At 35.9% G+C, this 21580-nt stretch overlaps 1 protein-coding gene across 2 annotated transcripts in view; it reads right to left on the bottom strand.

Moving 5' to 3' along the window:
* Window positions 1–21580, bottom strand: part of LOC106463507 (probable phospholipid-transporting ATPase IF) — a 152599-nt gene that overhangs the window by 43901 nt on the left and 87118 nt on the right. Inside the window, exons 18-22 of one of the 2 annotated variants that reach the window (XM_022391031.1) lie at window positions 16862–17010; window positions 16404–16557; window positions 9593–9695; window positions 8985–9130; window positions 7611–7670 (exon numbers count right to left, since the gene is read on the bottom strand). In XM_022391031.1, coding sequence (XP_022246739.1) covers window positions 7611–7670; window positions 8985–9130; window positions 9593–9695; window positions 16404–16557; window positions 16862–17010 — 612 coding nt within the window. The remainder of the gene's footprint in view (window positions 1–7610; window positions 7671–8984; window positions 9131–9592; window positions 9696–16403; window positions 16558–16861; window positions 17011–21580) is intronic. The other variant, XM_022391032.1, reaches the window with a different exon arrangement.

Raw genomic sequence — 21580 nt, 5'->3', positions numbered from 1 at the left:
CATTCATTGGAATCCTTCTATTTCCCATGACTTATCTCCCATTACTCCAATGAGGTGGCTTCGTAAATTGAATCATATGGCCTATAATGAAGCTATCCGGGTGGGGGGGTATATGGCATTTTTCTTTGATCAATGCCAGTTTCATATATTGTTCATTGAAGGAGGTCCATTATCTTCTCGTAATTCCGAATATGAAGTGGTCCCATCCTTGGTCCTTGGTTGAGCACAGGTTCCATGTCTTCTCCTTGCCTACTTGGTTGGGGAGTGAGGATGAATGTTTATAATTCCAGACTGGACGAGTTTTGTTCCTTTGGTTGAGTACGGCATACATGCTCCTGTCATTCTGAGCCTGGGGTGTTGCCTTTTGGACTTTTTACAGGTTGGGATCCAATCAAAAGTATATATATATATATAACATTGAGGTCCAATAGCCCTAGCCACCAATGTGGGATATAGGTACTACGACCCCTTAATTCCAACCCTGAGTTGTGGAACCTTGGCTATCTGGTTGGGGCTGGCCTATACCGACAATTACTCATATTCTATACCACCTTTGATATAGGAACTGAGTTCCTGGTGAAGAGCATACCTGTTCTGGATGTAGTGCAGTTCCCCCACTCTTGTACCATCTTTATCTTGGTACACTCCAGTTCTATACAGACACTTTTTTGATGGTTTATGCCTTCACCGTCCCCTCTACCTACTCAATGTGGGATTCTAGCTATAGTGTCAGCAGAGGTAAGTTTGTTTTAGAAGTTAACATTTTCCTAAACTGAAAATGTATTTCCACTAATACTTATTTCTGCTGACACTCTCCCTCCCTACCTCCCCACTAAAAGCTGGTTTATGTCAAGAAAAAGTGATTACATTATCTGAATGACGTGCTTATACTCAGTACCTAGATAGAGGGTGCATTGAAGTTGGTGGATAATTTTGGAAAATAGAATTTTCCAAGGGCATTTGAGTGGGGTATAAAAGACTGGAGCAAGTGTTTTCAATGTTTAGATGGGCAAAGAGTGGAAACCCTGGAGATCGAGAAATAGCTATAGAGGAGATAACTGTTAATTTTTTCAACTGAAAATGTTAAGGTCTCTGACTGAATGACATTGTGATTCACATGAGAAAAGGCTACTTTACATTAAAAAAAAAAGGGCTATGTTAGAATATAGCTCAGAGGCAGCTATGACATTGCAATTTCCAAGCCAGAGGTTTTTGCTCTTATCTCTCATACATTTATTAATTTTGTACATTTGAAAGAAACTCAAATTAAACATAAATGTTTGGATTCATGAAAATGAATTGTTATCTGTATCATCATTATCTCTAAGTCCACTTTTGGGTTAGACTGGATGTTGGTATAAAATCAAAATTACATTCTAACTTGATAAAGCAAAAAGTTATGATTGTCAATATGTGAGGTTTATGTGTGCAACAAAGAAAATCTTTTTTAATGTATAAAGTGAAATAACCTAACATATAACTTTCTATTATTATTATTCATTAACCATGTTTAAAAGTGAGTGTGTTATGGCTTTGGGTATTGCTTTATACACAGTTTATTTTTGCATAATTACTCAATAAAGAAATACAACTTCTGTCAGTTTTGCTAGTGCATGAACCACGAAGCACATACCTAATGGGAATAGCTCATTTTATTTTATTAAATAAAAATCTTGCACACATTTTAAAAAGCTTTATTAAATAAATCCTTGTTACTTGGGTCTTAATATTTGTGACTAGTAGAAGTAAAGTGCACTGTAAGAAAGAGAAAACTTAATTCTATTAAAAATTTTAGTTCCATTTATTCATCAAACAATATTTTACCTATTTTTTGATTAAGAAGTTAGCATACAAGATTACTGTTCAGAAGAAGAATAGTGAACTGTTCAAAGCACTCGAGTTTTGGGTCTCATTTGATAACCATTAGCTATTTTTTTGTATGGTTAAATATTTTCAAAGTACAACTTAGATTTTCTATACTTAATTAACATCACTTTGATGTAGTTTGTCACTGCACTGTTTTTCTAGTGATTAATGGTAATAATTTTTTTATATATTGAAATCAAATTTGACCCTTGTTAGGTCCAACCAAACCTTTAGATAAAACTTAATTGTTCATTTCTTGGTTAAACTTTGAAGTATTTATAAACAAGGTTATATGTGCTCAGCTATTTACTTAGAAAAAATTCATAGCACTTATTAGTGATAATTGTTTCCCTGTAGCCTCTATACCACAGTTTTTACCTTATGTTCTACAACATATTCTTCACCTCTTTTCCTATTCTCATCTATGGCTTGACAGAACAGCACCTTAGTCAAAAAACCTTGCTCGAGAAGCCTCATTTGTACAGGTTGGTTTAACATCATCAAACAAAGTATGCTTTTTCAAAATCATAAGAATTTTTTTTAAAGACTTATTTGTTTATAACAAAACAGTCATCTTTTTTTATAGCCAATCATTTTATTGTATGGTTGTTTATTCTGTGAATGATTGCATGATCAGTTTTTCATAGTTGGATGTTTTAGCTAAAAAAGGCAACATGCTAGGTGTATTAGCTACACAGAAAGATAAATGTTAGTGATAAGCTGTTAAAAATTACTTTTTGGTACAATGATCATAATGTATTAAAAATCTAATAATATAAGTAAGGCATAATGATCATTCTTAGTTACCAAAAAAGATTTTATAATTCTTATGTGTTCTTGTAAGTTTAATTCTTTAGCAACTAGTGGTAAGCTTGGCCAGTCAAGTACTACCTTTATGAGAGTTACAGATTTTAATACTGTTTTTAAGTACAAAGATTCTTAAAAACTTATGTTAATACAAAGAATAAAATATTTGGAGAATCTTTTTAATGTCATATATAAAGTCTAGGGAATGAATCTTAAAAAATTAAGGAAAAATCAACAACCTTAACTTTAGCATCTTATCAAGATAGCTTATCAAAGTTGATTTTCCAAATTTTGATTGATTTTTACATTGTTTTTCTGCATATAAAAAGCTTTTCAAAGGTTTCTTAGTTTAAATCTGGCTCTTCAGTATTTTTTCTTAATTAAACAAAGCTGCAGGAGGTTCTTGAGATAATTGCTCTCTGCTTTTAAGTTAAATTGGTAAAACTGATGTCCCATAAGAGTGACAAGGTATATATGCAGAATAATGGGGGATTTAATTCTTCAAAGTATTTACTACAAAATAATTCTGATAGGATACCTTACCTCCACCCACAAAATAGCTATTCCCTGATTAGCACTGCCCCCTATTGCCCCAAATTTTCATTGCTTGTCACTAGCCTTCCATCTCCCACTTCTGCATATTCACATGTAAATGATTATGCTCAACTCTTCACCAATTTCAGCACAACAAAACCCTTATCATAACAAGCACCCTCTCCACATATGCACGCTTTAATAATTTCTTGATTGGCAGTAGTACTGTACAGACGTGCTTGTTTTTACTCACAAATTTGTTAACATTTTCCTGTATACTAGAAACTTAATTTTTCTTTACTATGTTTTTGTTATATCTTTATTTATAGGGGGTATTTTGCTAGTGTATTGTAGATCCCTCTCTGTGATGAGTGGTGCCTGACCAAATATACTTTTTTAAAATCTGCACTGTTCATCCTGTGACCATATTCGATGTCAATTAGATTGTAGCTCTTCCTACTGTGGACCTAATGCACAGTTCCACATGCTGTCAAGTTTGGGTTGTGTGTCTCTGTTTAATTGTCATCTATGTCAAACAATTACGTCACAGGATTAGGTTATGCACACCATAGAGATGGCATGTTCCATAGGACTGTTACAGTAGTGTCTGGAGGATATGACCCCTCCCAGTAACGACTTCCATTTAAATACAACTTTTTTTCTGTGCATGGAACAATTTTACATTGATTTGACCTCTCACGAATGAATTCTTGATAGATTTGACATATGACCGTGATTTTTGGGCAGGAGGTCGAATAATGACCTCTCTATAATGACTTTTCGTCATATCAATAATGTAATTTACAGAGACACATGAATACAGTGTATACAGTATTGAACAAAGAGGTCTTCGAACTGGATCATCGAGAGCCCTGGTGCAAAGTGCCATCATAGGTTGAGAAAGGATTCCATAGTAAACCGAAAAGGAACTAAAAATTGGTTGAGTCGAGATAGATTGATGATTGGACGACAATCTCCTGTCTTCTTGGGTACAACAAATAAATGGGAATAAAATCCTGGAAGAATGGGATCAACCATATCTACTAACATATCTACTTTTGACTAATAACTCTCTTATAGTCTGGGAATGAAGATACACTCGCCATGGATCTGTTGGAGGTGAAAAGGCAACAGGTTGTGCAGATAATGGTGGAGGTGATGTAAATTGAATGACCAACCCTGAAGCCACAAAATGGTGTACCCAAGGATCCCTGGTGAAAGAATTCCACATGTCCAGAAAGTGATGTAAACATGCTCCCACTGCTCCTCAACCCATGGGATAGTAACCAACGCCATTGTCGATGATCTATCTGAGTCAAAGATCCTTGAGAATACAGATGGACTCTACTATGGGAATCAATACACCTGGGAACTGAAGGAAGGGGTCGAGAAACAGTATGAGCCGACACTCCCAAATGAACAGTATGAGCCGACACTCCCAAATGAACAGTATTAGCCGACACTCCCAAATGAGTGCCAGAAAGGTGAGAAGCCAATGACAATAAAGAAGAATGTAAACAAGCTGAATCAATTCATGATTCTAACGTCTCTGGAACTCCAGCAAACATCATGGGATGGAGAAAAGAGCTTCACATAACTCCCTGAGGGCAGAAGATGGTAATTGAACACTTTCTAACAAAGCATCTCTACCCAATAAATCCCAACAACAAACCAGCCAGAAAACCAGACAAAGAGCTGAAGAAGATAACCTGACTGAGTTAGATGTCAGCAAAATCTCCAACTCCTCCTCAAATTGCTGAGGGGAACATTGATAGGCTTCCACCAAAGGTTGGATCGAAGATAAATACCTCAGGTCAGTTGTAAGAGTAAGACGGATCCGAGAAAACTGTGATCTATTAAAAGTGATCACAGGTTCCAATCTAGACCCCCACAGGTACAAAAGGTGGTCCATCTTTTGAAAATCTAAATACACCTCCTCCTAGCAGTGATAAGCCAAAGCATGCTGTTCTGATAACTATGGGGAACAAGGCATAGCTATTCCATCACATAACTGAGTAGCAAATCTCCTAGCATGAACAGCAATATCAGGAGAAAGAGGAAAACCAAGTAGTCATGTGCCATCCTTTCTACCAACAAGGAAGAAGTAGAGTCAAATGCAATAGAAAAGACCCCCAAAACCTCACAAACTGGAGTAACCATCTGAAGAAAAAGGGCTGGAGGTGGCTGATCAAGCTGATCCTCTGTTGAGACCAACCTAGTAAAAGGAGGAGCTGGGAAAAGGGAGTCTAAATTCTCCCCAGCTGGTCCCAGGTCATTTGCAAAAGCCACCTCAGAACTCCCCCAGAGAGACACCCTCGGTCCTCATATATGTCTCCATCTCACAACGGATCATATCATGGACAGCTTCGACTGCAAGTGACCCTCTCATGGCCATTGACAAACACCAGATAGCAGGGGTGGAAGAGAAGAAGTCTGGCTTTCTTCCAAAGTAGAAACATTAACTCAGGAATTCATACCCATCAGTACATTTTTTTTGTTAAAGTAACTTATAAATATAAAGAAAGATATAACCGTAGTAGCACCAACCACGTTCAAAGTTGTAACGTAAATTGTGAATAATCACAACACTCTTGTTTATAGAAACCTATGCCAAATGTTTTGATGAGAAAAAGTGATTACATTATCTAAATGAGGTGTTTATATACAATACCTAGACAGAGAGTGCATTGAAGTTGGTGGAGAATTTTACAAATTAAGATTTGCAAAGAGCATTCAAGTGGGGTATAAAAGACTGGAGCAAGCATTTTCAATGCTTAGATGGGCAAAGAGTGGAAACCCTGGAGATTGAGAAATAGCTATAGTGTCAGAAGAGGTAAGTATGTTTAGGAAAACAATTTACTTGAACCCACAGATTTAAAGTGTAGTTTCACTATAATCATTTTTGTTGTGTAGTGTTTTAGTTGTTATACCTAATTTTTTAGTTATTACAGCAAATTGTAACTGTTGAAGTTAACTTATCCAACAGAACTTATTGAGTTCCAAGGTCATATTAAGCAATCCATGACTAACAGACTTCAGCAGTTGTCCGCTCCTGATATCTACTGCTCAATGTTTTACCAGTAGAGACTTCTCAGCAGTAAATTAACATTCATTCAAATGAATAATATACCAATATTTTACTCAATTTGCACAATTTGCAATATAATGGTTTATAAAGAACTTAATTATTTATATATGAACAAATTAATATATTATACTAAAAGTTTGAAGCATATGTTACATAACTGACACTTGTACTTAATGCAGTTTGGTATACATTTGTATCTATTAACACATAAATACACCGTTATAGATACAAACTAATAACATCATGTAATTATAAAGGTACTTTAAAGCAAAACTTACATTTTCCTACTTATTTGAGAAAATGCATTAGTGGTCTAATCTAAAAACTACTTCTTAAACATAAATAGTTTTTATTACTTAATTATATTAATTCATTTTCTTAACATCTTAAAAATAAAAAAAATTTATTCGGCATAAAACAATAAATTTTGCATTGCTACTTTTTAGTCTACACTTTAATGAAAATATCAACAATAGTTTTAAATGTACATTTCAATATTTCATTTATACTTTACATATAAATTATAACCCCAACCAATGAGGATCATATTTTCTGAAATACCACTATTACATCATTATTTACCAGCCATTCAAAAAGATCAAAAAGCTTCGTTCCATAAACTTGTTGGGTAAATAGTGAACAGCCTACATAAAAGATACCATAACACAAGGTAAGAATATGGTCACTCACAAAAACAAGGACAAAGTATCTAAGGTTACTTAAACTATCATTCTCTACAGTCTTGTCCTGTGTAATTAATTATAAATCTGATCTTCTGGAGTAGCAGCCACCATACATAAAACAGATCCAAGGGGAAATATACAACTGATGTCAGCTATGGAACTAAAAAGCATTATGAAATATTATGAATTATGTTTTAAAATATAAAAATCAATAATTAGATGGAGAATTTCACGCAAAGCTATGCAAGGGCTATCTGCGCTAGCCATCCCTAATTTAGTAGTGTAAGACTAGAGGGAAGGCAGCTAGTCATCACCACCCACCGCCAACTCTTGGGCTACTCTTTTACCAACGAATAGTGGGATTGACAGTAACATTATAACGCCCCCAAGGCTGAAAGGGGGCGAGCATGTTTGGTGAGACGGGGATTCAAACCCGCGACCCTCAGATTGCAAGCCGAGTGCCCTAACCACCTGGCCATGCTGGGCCCTAGATGGAGATAAAAAAAAAAATCTGTGTGAAACATCTGAAGCACAATACAAGCTTGACAAGAATTCATTGGAAAATAAATAACCTGAAGACAGACTGCTAATAATTATGTACAATACACTGACATAAAATAGACCATATTTACCTGGCCAGAGAAAGCACTAAAAATTGTATAATACACTTGAGGAATGATGAAAGCTATATTCTGAAAAATAATAAGAAAAAATAATTATGATCAAAAAAGTGTACAGCAACTGCTCATACAGCAGAAATATTTAGCAGTTGAAATATAACTACTATGACACAAAACTGATGTATGTTTTGAATTTTCTGTCATAATGTTTGTAACATTTTGGGTTACATGTTAAAGAAATAGTGTAACATGTTAATACAACTCAGGAATCATTTCAGTATTTCAGGTGTGTATGTATGATAGTTATTAAATTGTCAGCTTAAATTACATACAAGAAGATATTTTAAATAAAACTGACTTTAAATTTTTTTGTCAACACAATTAAATAGAAATAGTTATGATTACTTTTATGTTTTACAAAATATAATATTTGATGGTAGCTAAGTCCTTTATGTTCATTTCTCAGTTGAACCTTGTGTTCCATTGCATGCATGATTTAATCTAATAATACTAAAGTTAGCTAAGGCAAGGCCAACTGCACGGTGAGACTGATAATCTTGTATCTTCATCTATGCATCTTAAAAAGCTTTTTTGTCTCTATAAGACAAATTGATTGCCAGCTACAAAACACCTATACTACAAATCACCCATACCATTACCTTTGTTTAACTAATACTTTACTATCTGATCCTACTAACAATACAATGCCAAAAACCAAGAAGATTAATAAACATGTTGGAAGGCCAGATCATCTAGTGTTAAAGAACAAATGTTACAAGCAAAAACTTTTTCCGCTATAAGCGGCTCTGAAACAAATATATTTTAACCTGAATCTTACTCAACCGATAAACACCTCATCAAATCCTCATTAATGTGATCTAATGAACTAATGAAGAGAGTGCTAGGCTATTGTACATAATAATCAAAGCCTATATATGTGAATATACAAATACTATTGGCTACAAGTAGAATGCTAAAAAAAAATCAAATTAAATGTAAAATTTTGAATTCCCAATATCGAGACTTAAGCTTGATGTAATGATAATCTATCTGTTGAAAGAGCTAAGGTTTTATAACTTTTCTTTATCCTATGCGTTTTTTCACAATCATGAACTTTAGTGCAAGTGGTAATGCTCAGCCTGCAATAGCAAATGATTTACATTCATATCCCAGGTAAAGGTTGATAACCGAAAAATTAGAATCACATTATAACGACATAATGGCAAATCTAACAACATTTTATGGAGGTTTTATACAGAAAACATTTTTTAAAACAAATGTACTCGAATTTTGTAGACTGAAAATTGCAAGGAATTCAAATGTAAACACAAGTAAATTATTGAAACTTCTTTTCCCATTACTAATAAAAATGCAAAACAACATTACTTTGTAAAAAAAGTACTGCACCAAGGTAGAAATGCGAATATAGTAATAATGACCATGAACAAGCAAGATACGCTGCAAAAATCTAAAACGAGCAAAAGCAAAATCACTGCATCGTACTGCCTGACGACCTTCTTTACCTATAATACCTGCAACAGAATAAAATAAAAAAGTAAGTTCCAATTATAAATTCAGTTTGTTTTTTGCTTTTTTTTATCAGCACTAGGCCCAAACTTATCTTAACAATTATCAGCATAACAGTGTAATGTATTTTATGCTTTACAGTATAACATCAGGAACTTTTTTCTCTATTAGTTTAATAATCTTCACAAGTTCATAATTTTGTCTATAAAACATTCTAAAAACAGAACAGTACAATTGACAAATGATTCATGTGTTTAAACAATAAGAAGTTTCAAGCTAAAAATTAACAAAATAGCAGATATAAATAGTTTTAATACATAAATCTTTCCTGTCCTTTTTTACTACTTTCTATTTACTAATTATATATTCTTTTCTAAATATTATAAGTTATTTATGTTATTTTAAGTATAGAAAAAAAATAATTATATAAAATACGAAACATAATCTCTTATTGGATAAAAATTTACCCAAACCAACATGAGCTTCTTGAATCATGCTGACATCATTTGCTCCATCTCCAATTGCAGCGGTGACCACCTTTTCAGATCCATGCTTGATAAACTTTACAATCTGAAAAAAACTTTGTTGATTTATTTACAGAAACTAAGCTTTCTCTTTTCACTCAGCTTTTAAAATAACTGTGCAAAGAACATGCATTAATGAATCCATGAACATTCATTGCAAATGCTTATTTGACAAAACAATATACATTTAAATACATCTAGGCTAGCTACCTTGTATTAATATCTCATCACAACATTAGTTGAAATTTCACAGAAATAATTCAGGATATATAACCAGAAATGATGTTTAATATTTCAGCAAAAACAGAATATATTAAAAAAATATAACTAAATGGTTTATACTAAATATCAAGCAAATGTAAATTAATATTAAAGTATAATATGAATAATCATAAATGAGAGAAAATTATACTTTAAAAATTAATAATCTGTACTATGCAATTTAAACAAAAAACTTGATTGCAGAACTTATGACCCTTTTCTAGTATAAATTTGAAGAAATTTTTATAATTCATATTGTAATATTCAAAACCCTTTAAATAGTAAATGTTTACATTTCATCTTCATTGATTTAAAAGATAGCAATAATTCATGGATATGTAAGTTCTAAGTTAAAAAATATGAAAAAGGATTGATTTAATAATAACTATGCAATTAAAAAAAGTAGATTACAAACTTCATGGCCATTTTCTTGTACAAACTTTGAGAACTTTTTATAATATGCAAATCCCCTTCAATAGTAAATGTTTGCACTTAATTTTCATTAATTTAAAAGATAGCAATAGTTCATGGATAATGTAAGTTCTAAGTTAAAAATATGAAAAAGGATTTATTTAATAATAACAAAACTTTTCAACAACAGTGCTATCTAACAGCATTATATGTGATATGGGGTGACTGGACTCAGCTATTCAAATTTCAATAACATTCATCCAGAACCTTTTTTTTCTTGTTCTAAATGTTAACATTTTCCTGAAAATGTATTTGAAAGATAGTTACCTCTCTGCTCCACTAAGAGATACTACATCCATGCACAATTTCCATGTAATTTCTTGAGAATGCCACAAACCTTCAATAAACTCCCATCCCTACATTTATTGTGGCTGCCTATGAAATAGTTGTCATAATGCTGTAGCCCTCCCCAAATATGAGAATCCTACGACCAACATGCATACTTGATAAGGCAAAGAAAATGTACCAGAAATGGAGAGAAAAGGTAAAGAAAATATTAACTTCAAAAATGTTACTTACCTCGCTGCACCACTAAGAGCTATAATCCCACATTAAAAAATGGTGGAGGAGCTGATGCAGACCAATTACAAAGATGAGCTCCTTTTTCAAATGTGGCAGAAAGGGAAAATGACTTCCACAAAACAAGGGGTTGCCTATTGAGCAGTACTCAGTGGAAGATCACTCTTTGTTCAATATTCTGATATTTATTCATTGATATATTTCATATACATTACAGAAAGATTTACTGTAAATGATATCAGGTAAATCTAGTGTCAGTAGTAACATGTTACAAAGGTTGGCAAAACATTAGAATGTGTAGTGTGGTTATAGCTCTAGGCCATCCAATCTTGGAACAAGCAGCTCTCACCTATGTTCCAAAGGCAAATCCAAGTCCAATCCAGCTGGACATATCCACCACTAACTGTTGGGAGAAAAAAGTAATGAAGTCTCCTGTACTACACTTCCAGGAAACATACCAGCACTATATCTCAAATGAGGAGGGCTCAACCAGTCTCTTACTGAGAGGAAACCACCTCTAACAAAGAAAACTCTTGATACTGATATTGCCAGCAGCTTAGGACTGGGGAAGTAAGGGTTCTTCCATGCTCCACTGGAGAGTGTGAGTGGACCACTGCCATAAGATACAACCATCTGGAATTGGGTCCCTGCTGAGAAACAGTGCAATGGATTACTATGACTAAAGACAACAAGTGTGAGCCAGGGGTAGAGGCAGTACCACACCTGGTGCTGTTTTTGTGTGTGTGTGTGTGTAAAAGATGCAGAAATTATCATGTCAATTGTATGTATATATTGTCAAGACAGTCTTGCAGAAAGTCCCATATCAACAGTGGGCACTGTGCAGGGGTGGATGGGATTAACACTTTCTGTTTTCCTGTGCTCAATGTGGATTTTGGGTAAGTACTCCTTATGAGGCAATATTGGCCATTTAGTGGATTCCAATGGCATAAGCATAAGGGACAGAATGTGTAGTTACTCATGAAACATTAGATCTGGTGAGCCTTGCTTCTTTCTTTTTTTCTGATTTGTTTTTGTTTCAGATGAAGACTTGCAATGTGTAGTAATGTGCACAAAAACCATGGTACACACATGGAGGAGTTATGAAATGTATGAATGACACAGACTCACCATACCAGAGTCTCTGGGTAGACTGGATGGAGGCAAAAGACAAATGCACATGAAACAGCCCAATGATGCAAGTAATATAAGATGAATGTGTGAGATGTAGTCCACATACCAGCCTGTAAAATCTCCTCCAAAGGTCAGTGACAAAAAAAAGAAGCAAGAGAGGCTGTGATATGCCAAATCTGGTTGAACATGATGTAGATGAATGTATGGTCAGAATATACGAAATTTAGGAGCTGCCAAATCCAACCAGTTAACATGGAAGGAGACAAGTTCAAGATGAGGAAGTCTGCCACAGTAAAAAACAGGCAATGATGATTTCATGAAAAATGGCAGTCTGAGCAAGATAGCAACAATGGACTTTCCATATATGACACAAAAATAATTGAGGTTGTAATGATCATACAATGAGGAAAGAGATGAGAGAAAACATCAGTTCACCTTTCCATGCTGTAAAGGTCTACAGAAGAAAAGAATGGTCCAGAAAGAACACCAACTGATCCCTATGATAGGGAATACTGGAAGTGTCCTAGGCATAAATATCCAAATGATGATGCCCACAAGCAAGGAATAAGAAGAAAAGACAAGATAATACAAGGATCTGGATGCCAAAGGCTCAAATGGGGACATGTAAGAACCTGAAGAACCACACAAAGACCACAGTCAGGAAAAGGAACCAGACAAGGGGGTAATGGATGGATAAAGAAAGCCTTAAAGAGAAGAAGTGAAAAGAAGAAATTATTGCCTTGCTAGAGGCGGAAGGTCAAAGATAATTCTGCCCAATAACTTGCAGTGGTGAAGACAAACAAGATTTTGTTGAAAAGGCAGGTAAAGAAGGAAGTAAAATGTAGAAGAGTAGGATGACCCAGCCAAAAAGAGCATTGGAGAGAACAGTGGTGATAGAGAGTCCAATTATGCTGATAAAGGGCAAGCATAGAAGTTCTACAACAACAAGAAAGAAAACAGGCTACTCCATGGAAAATCCCATATATCATGTGAGAGACTGATCATATTCCATATATGAAGTCAAAAGTGCAAGACCCTGTTGTGAAAAAGGTATGACTGAGGTCAACTGAGGAAAGATCTTAGAACAATGAGAAAAAAAAAATGCGCTACACCATGAGAAATCCCATATATCACATGAGAGACTGAACAAATTCCATACATGAAGTCAAAAGTGCAACACCTTGTTATGAAAAATGTATGACTGAGGTCAACAGAGGAAAGACTTCCAAGGTGGGAGTCACAAAAGTATTGATCTTTGGGGTTTTGAAATGGGAAAGAAAACCAATGAAACACTGAAGAATGTAGGGACCACTCTGTAGGATACATCCCATCAAGACAAATGAGGCAATCTGCCACCAGATATAAACCCCAGGTTTATGACGTGTAATAAGGCGAATACAAAGATTGTAGGGCCAAGAGAAGAAGTCCAGAGTAAAAAAAAATTGGTTCTGAGAGACAACTGCAAACTAAAAAGGGGACAAGCCTGATAAGCTACAATCATCCCCAGGAAATTGATATGCAGAGAACAATTCTCTAGAGACCAATCATCATAGAGTGTAATGGTGTTGAGAAGACCACTCCCAAACTAGAAAAAGAGGTATCAGTGTAAAGATGCAAATTGGGATGAGATGGGGAATAGTATACCTTGGGTTGCATTGGAGCAATTGAGCCACCATGAAGAACAGATGTAGAAGAGAAGGTAGAGACATAAGGGCAGATAAGGGATAACAGAACATGTTCAAAATATCTCCAAGAGTTCACTGAGGGAAACATATGCACATGACTGAGAGGAATCTGAGTTCCTAGGGAAGCAATAGTCTCTAAATGCAAGAGAGAAGTGCCTTGGTTGCTTAAATCTCTATGACACAAATACACAAGGGAGAGATTTGAGTCCACTCCATGTGGAAATTGAGGAAAAGACCCAAGTGGACAAGAAACTGATGGTAAGTCAAAACAGACTTGGAAAGTTAGACCAGCCAGCCAAGGTGAGAGACCTCCCAAAAGAGAGTGGAAATAGCAATCACTGATTCCTGTCAAAATGGGACCAAGAGAAGGTGGACAACCATATAATAACAGAAATGAAAGCTCAGAAAATGCATTCATTGAGCAAAGCAGTGCATGATCCAGCTGAAAACATAAGGGGCCATTGCTAAGCTAAAAGAATGAGCATGAAGCTATAAGACACAACTATTAAAGACAAACCAGAGGAAGGACAAGACATATGACAAATGGGAATAAGAATGAAGGCACTTGAAAAATCTAGCTGCATTAAACACAGCCTGTGCGAAAGATCCTAACACTGACTGAAAAAATCATCCCTCCAGAATCAAGAAACAATGAGAAAGTGATTCAGAGATGACAAGTGAATGACAGAGTGCCAAACCCCTGCATTTATGGGGATGAAAATAAAATTGACACTAAAAGCCCTGAGTGGGGTGGGAAACAGATTCTATAGCTCTCGCTGCCAAAAAGGATAGGAAAGAGGACAAAGAGAAAGAAGAGGTGGAATAAGAAATAGGAGAGAGAAACAATAAGAAAGAATGTGCAGAACTTCAGAGTTGTTGGAGAAGTGGAAGAGATGTGCACTGACACGAAAAAGAGTCCAGGATTGGTTCCAAAGAAGGGTCACTGCCTAGAGCTATAATTACTAACGATGTGGGAGGGGGAAATAACAAACAGAAGTGAGGGAACAAGAAACAGGAGAACGATAGCCCAACATGATGCCTGAGGAAGAATGGCAGAGGTACCCATTGATCATTGAGTTGGAAAATAAAGTGCCTATATTCCAAGGAGTCAGGAAAACCCTAAAGACTAGATGAAAGACCCAGATATAAGAGGAAGGCATGCAGACACATAACTGAGAAGATCCTAAAAAGAAAAACACCATGTCAAAATAGAAACAAAAGTTGAAAATAAAGAAGAATAGGTGTTCTCACAAAAACAACTGGGTTTGTAAAGATTAGCCTCAGTGACATGGTGAAGGACAGAAATAGAGTAAAGGAGTATGGTAAATATAGACAAAAACAAACATATAGCTCAAAAGAAAAACAAAGAAGGAGACAGAAGAGTACCCCAAGTAAAAAGAAAGGACATAAGTGATTGGGGATCAAAAAATATAAAAGGGCTAGGACTTGAGGCTATAGCAAAGGGTTCACACAAAAAAATGAGGGGCAGTGCAGAGTTGCAACATAAGGAGGCACACTAAGTACAGTAATTAAAAAGACATTATGATATACATGTAAAAAAAGATAGAATATCACATACTTAATTCATGAGCATAAAAAAAAAATGAGGAGGAAGTACCTGTTCCTCATCAAGGAGTGAAGAGCCTGAAACAATGGCCATAGATGAAAGAACTGGCCAAAATCGTCCACAGGCAAGGCAGACTCCACAAAAGGCAAAGAAACAACAAAAAAGAAGAAATAGGCACTTGATGCATGAAAATGGCAACATCAACAGTTAACTTGGTACACCATGGTTCATCACAGCTTAATAAGGTTGTTGAAGTTGTCCATGATGTTAAAAGAACCTCATCATAAAGTGAAATATGAGACTGTAATGCAGGAGTATGCTTTACAAAGTGAGCTAAAGGGATAACAACTTGCAGTTGCTGTTGAGTCAGTTAGATAAAAAGCCTGAAAAGGAATGTCAGGTCTCAGGAGCTTTTTTTTTTCTTTAATAATTTAATCTGACACGCATTGTTGAAAGAAGCCTGAAGTAGTTAGAGAAAACGAATATGCAATCAGTTGGATGTAACAAAAGTGTAACAAGAACAAAAGCAATGTAACTTTAAAGAAAGAAAGGCAGTCAATTATTTCGACTAGAAATTCAAAAAGCACAGGAAAAAACATGTCTGAATGCCAAGGAATGAATGAGCCTATGATCACGTGCTTGTGCTCATGGGGATTACTGTGTATGGAGGTCATGTTGCCCTCATATTGGTGGAGAGGTACTGCATTATGATGATTATATCATAGGTTGGTGCAATAAATGTAGACACATGTAGGGATGGGATTTTGTTCAAGGTATTTTGCTTGCACAGGAAGTACCATGGCAGTTTTGTACAAGGAAATAACTCTCAGTGCTAAGTAGCGTTTTTAAATTTCATTTTCCAAAACAACTGAAATTGTTTATATTTTATGTTAACTAGAAACAAACCTACACACACCCCTCAGTTTTATGGTATCCTAAAACTCTCACATAGAAAAAATATGATACAAACAAAATATATATATACTGAATTCCTCAAAAGTTTTAATAACTTTATTTGTCAAAAAATGTAAAAGAAATTGCTCAATAAATTCCATTTTTAATGTCTACACATTTCTTTGATTCTACACACTATTAAAATAAAGGATAAATACTGAAATACCTCTGCTTTCTGTATGGGAGACATACGACAACATAATACAGCAGTACATTCACGACACACTTTATAAAAATTGTCACAATATTCATGTAGAATATGTGCTAGTATGTGACCATCTACAACTAGAGCAAAAGTTTTCAAAGTCTCTTCTTCTATCCTGAAAATAAACATTGACGAATGTTTCAAAGGAAAAAAATGAATATAAACTTAATATAATCTGTAAAAAAATAGTGCTAAATTATATTCTATTAAACTGTAACTTATGTTGTCTGGAAATTAATTCAATTCTTTGAATAATTGAGTTTTTTATATAAAATCCTTTTAAAATTTTCAATTTGTCTTGTGATCATATCTTTTAAGAGAAACATAAACAATTACAAAAAAAATTAGTTGTTAAGAAGCAGCAAGTCTTTAGAAAACGTTACAAAATGTATTCATAAAAAAAGCATAAAATTACTTACATGGTTTTAATCTCTGTCAGTTTTCTGTAATACTGACTACTGGCTTCCTCCTGTGTCAACTTTATGACTTCCATGTCTCTCTGAAAGTGACCTGAGGAGTAACAGATGTTAACTGCTGTTTCTTCTTTATCTCCAGTTAGCACCCAAATCTTAAAATTGTGAGAAAACAAATAAAACATATTTTCATATCAGTTTTATGTACAGTGGTAATTAAATAATAGAGGTGGTTTTCATATGACTGAGAAAATACTAGCTTTCTATAACCTTGTCACAAATTTATGCACTTAATACAGTAGATAAGTTTCTGAAAAGGTACTACCTCTTCTAACCCAAAGCTATTTCAATCCTGGTCTGCCTTCTAAGCACTGTCAAAAAACATTTCATTACAGCACACCAGTCTTTATACCCCATCAGTTTTGCATCATTTCAGAACATCTGCTGATCATGTGACTATTCTCCACCAATTGTACTGTGCCACCTATACTAGCACATCTAGCATCCTCTTCTATTCTAGAATAATCTTCACTTTCTCAATCTGCATTCTAGTGTGTAGACATGTGTTTTAACTCTCTCTTCATGTGACTACAAAATTGTGATTGTTCTTGATCACAAATTTTTATATCAGTTTCAACTTCTTATGTTTGATTTCCATTGTTTCTACTCGTTTTTTTTTAGAAAAATTTCTGTTTTCCAAATTCTAATTTGTTCACATGAATTCGAAATTTAATATGGCTGATAATGAAATTCCTGCAACAGTTGACATTGGTTCTGACATGAGTCCCTAGGTCTCAGGATCAATGAAGTATGCTGGGGAAGTACAGGCTTGAATTTGCGAAGAGTTGATGTCTTACATTCAGCCGACAATTTCTTTCTTTCACTTATGATTTTTTTGTGAGGAAAGATATAACTACTGATTGGAAATTTCATTCTATTGCACCTTCCACCTGTTACCATGCCTCCATGTAAACCCTTGAGTTAGGTATTGTTCTATTTCCCAGGGGATTTGAGGTACATTTATCAGTGTGTATTCCTTACTCCCTGTAGATAAACCCATGTTTAGCAAGTTTATGTGACCTTGTATGGATTAACCTAATTTCCTTATATGATAATTTAGGTCTTTCATGTCTTCTTTTCTCATTATTTAGTAAATAAGATTTTTTAAATTATTTTACCATCTGAGTTACTTTAGTTTAAATTTGCATTTAGAGTTTGATTATTACTTTGTTTTTGTTAAATTTTTAGTATATGTATGGGTTTTGTACAATAGTTACTGTTTGGGTAATTGTAACTTTGGCCAATTTTGTGGATGTGTTGGTTCGTTATTTATATTTCCTTTCACTGTTTAGGTTAGTTAGTTTGTTAGATCCTATTTCTTTACATCTAGTGACATCAAATTGGGGATTATATTTGAACCAAATTTTGTTATTGTTAACTGGGAGCTTTTTCATTCTCATGTTCCTCAGGGTAGGTTATACTTTCATGTCTTTTGTCTTCTCCATTCTTTGAGTGGACTTATAAGTTCAATATTTATGTGTCTTTTATCAATATTCCAGGGTCGTTTCTCTTCTCAGTTCACAACAGTTCCATGGTTTCTGGCTGAAGGTTTCTGCCTTCAGTTCTGCTCCCCCCATATGCACTTCCCAGATCTCCTTTCCTCCTCCTTGGGATCATACCTCTTCCAGTCATCTTGCCTAATCTGTTCAAGACCTACTACACAAATGGGCTGTCAACCGAGTGGTACCCACCCAACTGGGGGTTTTACTCCTGTCTAATTATTGTCCCTCAAAAGACAGGATATTGGAGACCCATCATAGGCTTGTCACAGTTGAACTCTTATTTGGAGCCACCTTGCTTCACCATGGAGTCCTACCTCTCACTTTGGAAAGTTTTTTCCCAGGAGTCTGGATGACAAAATCATTGTGACAGATGCCTATCTTCAGATTCCAACTGCTCCAGTGTCATGTCATTTGCTTCGGTTCATCCATGAGTGTCATTTTTTCCAGTTCCAGGCACTGCTGTTTGGTCCTTCTTCAGCTCCACGTTTTGTCAAGTGATACACTCTTTTGCCCATCATTTTTATTAATTGGGTCTTCAGACTCTCCTTTTCATGGATGACTGGCTCCTGCTCAGCTCTTCCCATGCCCAGTCAGTGAATCATGTCTGCTTACTTCTTTGGGAAACTAATCATGTAGGGTTTTTTGATCCAGTTGGAGAAGTTCATTCTTAACCACACTCAATATCTTATTCCAATGGGGGTTTTCTTCAATTCCCATCTTTGTCAGGCCCAGCCTTCTGCACTTTGCATCAGGCATATGAAGCAGGCAGTCTCAATGGTCCTACCCTCTCCTTTTCTCAATGGATGAGAGTTCTTTCTCTTTGTGGGATGTGAGCTTCCTTGGAAGCTCCCATTCCATTGGGTAGAGCTCACATGCATTCCCTTCAATGAAAGCTTCTTGACCAATGGAACTTCTCCCATGATCCCTTGGGCCATCCCATTACCCTTCCCCCCCTGGGATCAGAGCTGACCTTGTCCGGAGTCTCATCTGTTTATCAATCCTTCCTTGGTGGGTTGGAGGTCTTTCCTCAATTCGCAAGAGATTTCCAGTCAATGGTCCATTGTGGAGGCTACTCTCCTTTTTCAACATTATTGAACCTTGTCAGTTTCTTGGGCTCCATGTCATTTCCTTCCACTCCTGAGAGGGGTTTATTCTGACTATTCCACTGTCATTGGCTATATCACCAAGCAAGGGGGAACCAAATCCAGATCTCTATGTTTTCAGACTCTGTCTGAATCATCTTTACCGGGCCCATGTCTACTACATGGTGATCTTGGCATGTCATGTTCCCGGCATTATGAATATGATGGCCGATCATTTATCTCGACCCAACTAGGTATCCCCCATGGAGTGGTTCCTTCTTCCACGGGTCTTTTGGTGGGTGTGTTCTAAACTGGGAATATCACATATAGATGTGTTTGTCACACACTAAAACACTAAAATTTCTTCAATTTGGTCTCTGGTTCCACATCCTTCACCTCTGGGAGTAGATGAATTCAGTCAGGATTGGAGGGGTTTTCATCCATATGATTACCTTCCGATCAGACTTCTCTCCAGAGTCTTTTCCCTCATCCGGACCATTCCATGTTGTGTCTTCCATGTTGCTCCATATTGGTCTGCTCAGAGATAGTTCCCTCTGCTCTGGCCCTTACTGGAGTAGCATACCCTGCCCTCACCTCTGTCTCAGTCTCTCACTGAGATACTCATAATGTTTAGGATAAGAAGCGAGTGACATCACTATTTGATACACATTACTGTTAGACTGTGTCAACTTCATAGCAGTAATTTTCCCATTGTATAACCAAAATCTTATGTTTATGAATATACAAAATAATAAATAGAACGCTAAAATAATACCTTTACAGTCTATGAAATTGTTACAATGTTAAATGTAATACAAGGAAAATGGCACGCTAAACATATATGGTGTGTCTAAAAAACTTTACCACTCTCAGTTTAAATATATCATGTAACAAATATATAAAGCTGGCTCCATGAAGTAATAGATAATATTGTTATGACAGAGGAAGTCACACGATGCTGGTGGCACATGATGAATTTCTCGAATGATCAGGGAGGCCCGAGTGTATTCAAGATGCCCCCTTGTTGGCATATAAGCCTGGCAGAGAAGCCAGCAATAGATAAATAATTAAAGAAGCAAACAGTAGTGACAGTAATATAAAGTGTGTGTTTGTAGAGAGAAAATTTATCGAGATTGTAAATCGCTGTGATTTATAGCGTGTATTATAAAAGTAGTTAAGTTTAAAGAAACGTACTGACTGTGGAATCACTGTGTTCTAAAAGTTTGTATCAAGAAAGAATAAACTGGTTTAATCAAGAAGGGACTTGTATCCCTGAAGTTCCTCAGAAATAATTTATACCACAAATTAACATGGACCTAATCAGCCTCAGACAATGGGAAGCCCCTTCCAGATCCCGCAGCTAAACCCTAATGCAGACATCTTCAGTCCTGTCAGAAGTCACATTCCAGACACAAGTGTCAACAATAGGGGTGATCTAGTACGAAGAAGCCACGGGAATTCGATGGAAAGGCACCATGGGAAGCATATAGAGAACAATTTGAGCTCCTGGCAGAAATGAATAGATGGACAGAGAAGTAGAAGGCAGTGTACCTGGCAACGAGCTTGAACGGACAACCACTGGAAATACTTGGACAGTTGTCAGCAGATGATAGACACAACTGGAGAGCACTGGTAGCTGCTCTAAAACACAGGTATGGAACTCAAAATTAGTCCGAAGTCTACAGAGCTAGGTTAGGACAAGAGACCATGCTAAAGGGAGAGCCTGCAAGAGCCGGCACAGGATTTGGAAAGTATGGCACACAAGGCCTACCCCCAACTGCACCACCCGATGTCCTCAAGCTGTTGCTGAAGGATCAGTTGTGGACTGTCTAAGATACGAGTGAAGCAAGCACACCCCTCTACTATACAAGATGCAATGGCCAGAGCTCTTGAAATCGAATCCTATGTTAAGTCAAGCACAGAGGTACCAAGGTTGGTACAGTCATCAGGATTCAAGAAAAGGGCAGCTTTCAGAGAAGTTTGAGGGCCTTTGCTGGCACTGTCACAAACCCGGGCACAAGAGAGCTCAATGCTGGCATCTTCAACACAGGGAAGATGCCATGGCAGGAAAGGCTGCTACC

The sequence above is a fragment of the Limulus polyphemus genome, unplaced genomic scaffold (genome assembly GCF_000517525.1).
Source record: "Limulus polyphemus unplaced genomic scaffold, Limulus_polyphemus-2.1.2 Scaffold1427, whole genome shotgun sequence".
Classification (NCBI taxonomy): domain Eukaryota; kingdom Metazoa; phylum Arthropoda; class Merostomata; order Xiphosura; family Limulidae; genus Limulus; species Limulus polyphemus.
Note: the sequence above shows the minus strand (reverse complement) of the source record. Positions and strands in the feature narration are given on the sequence as shown.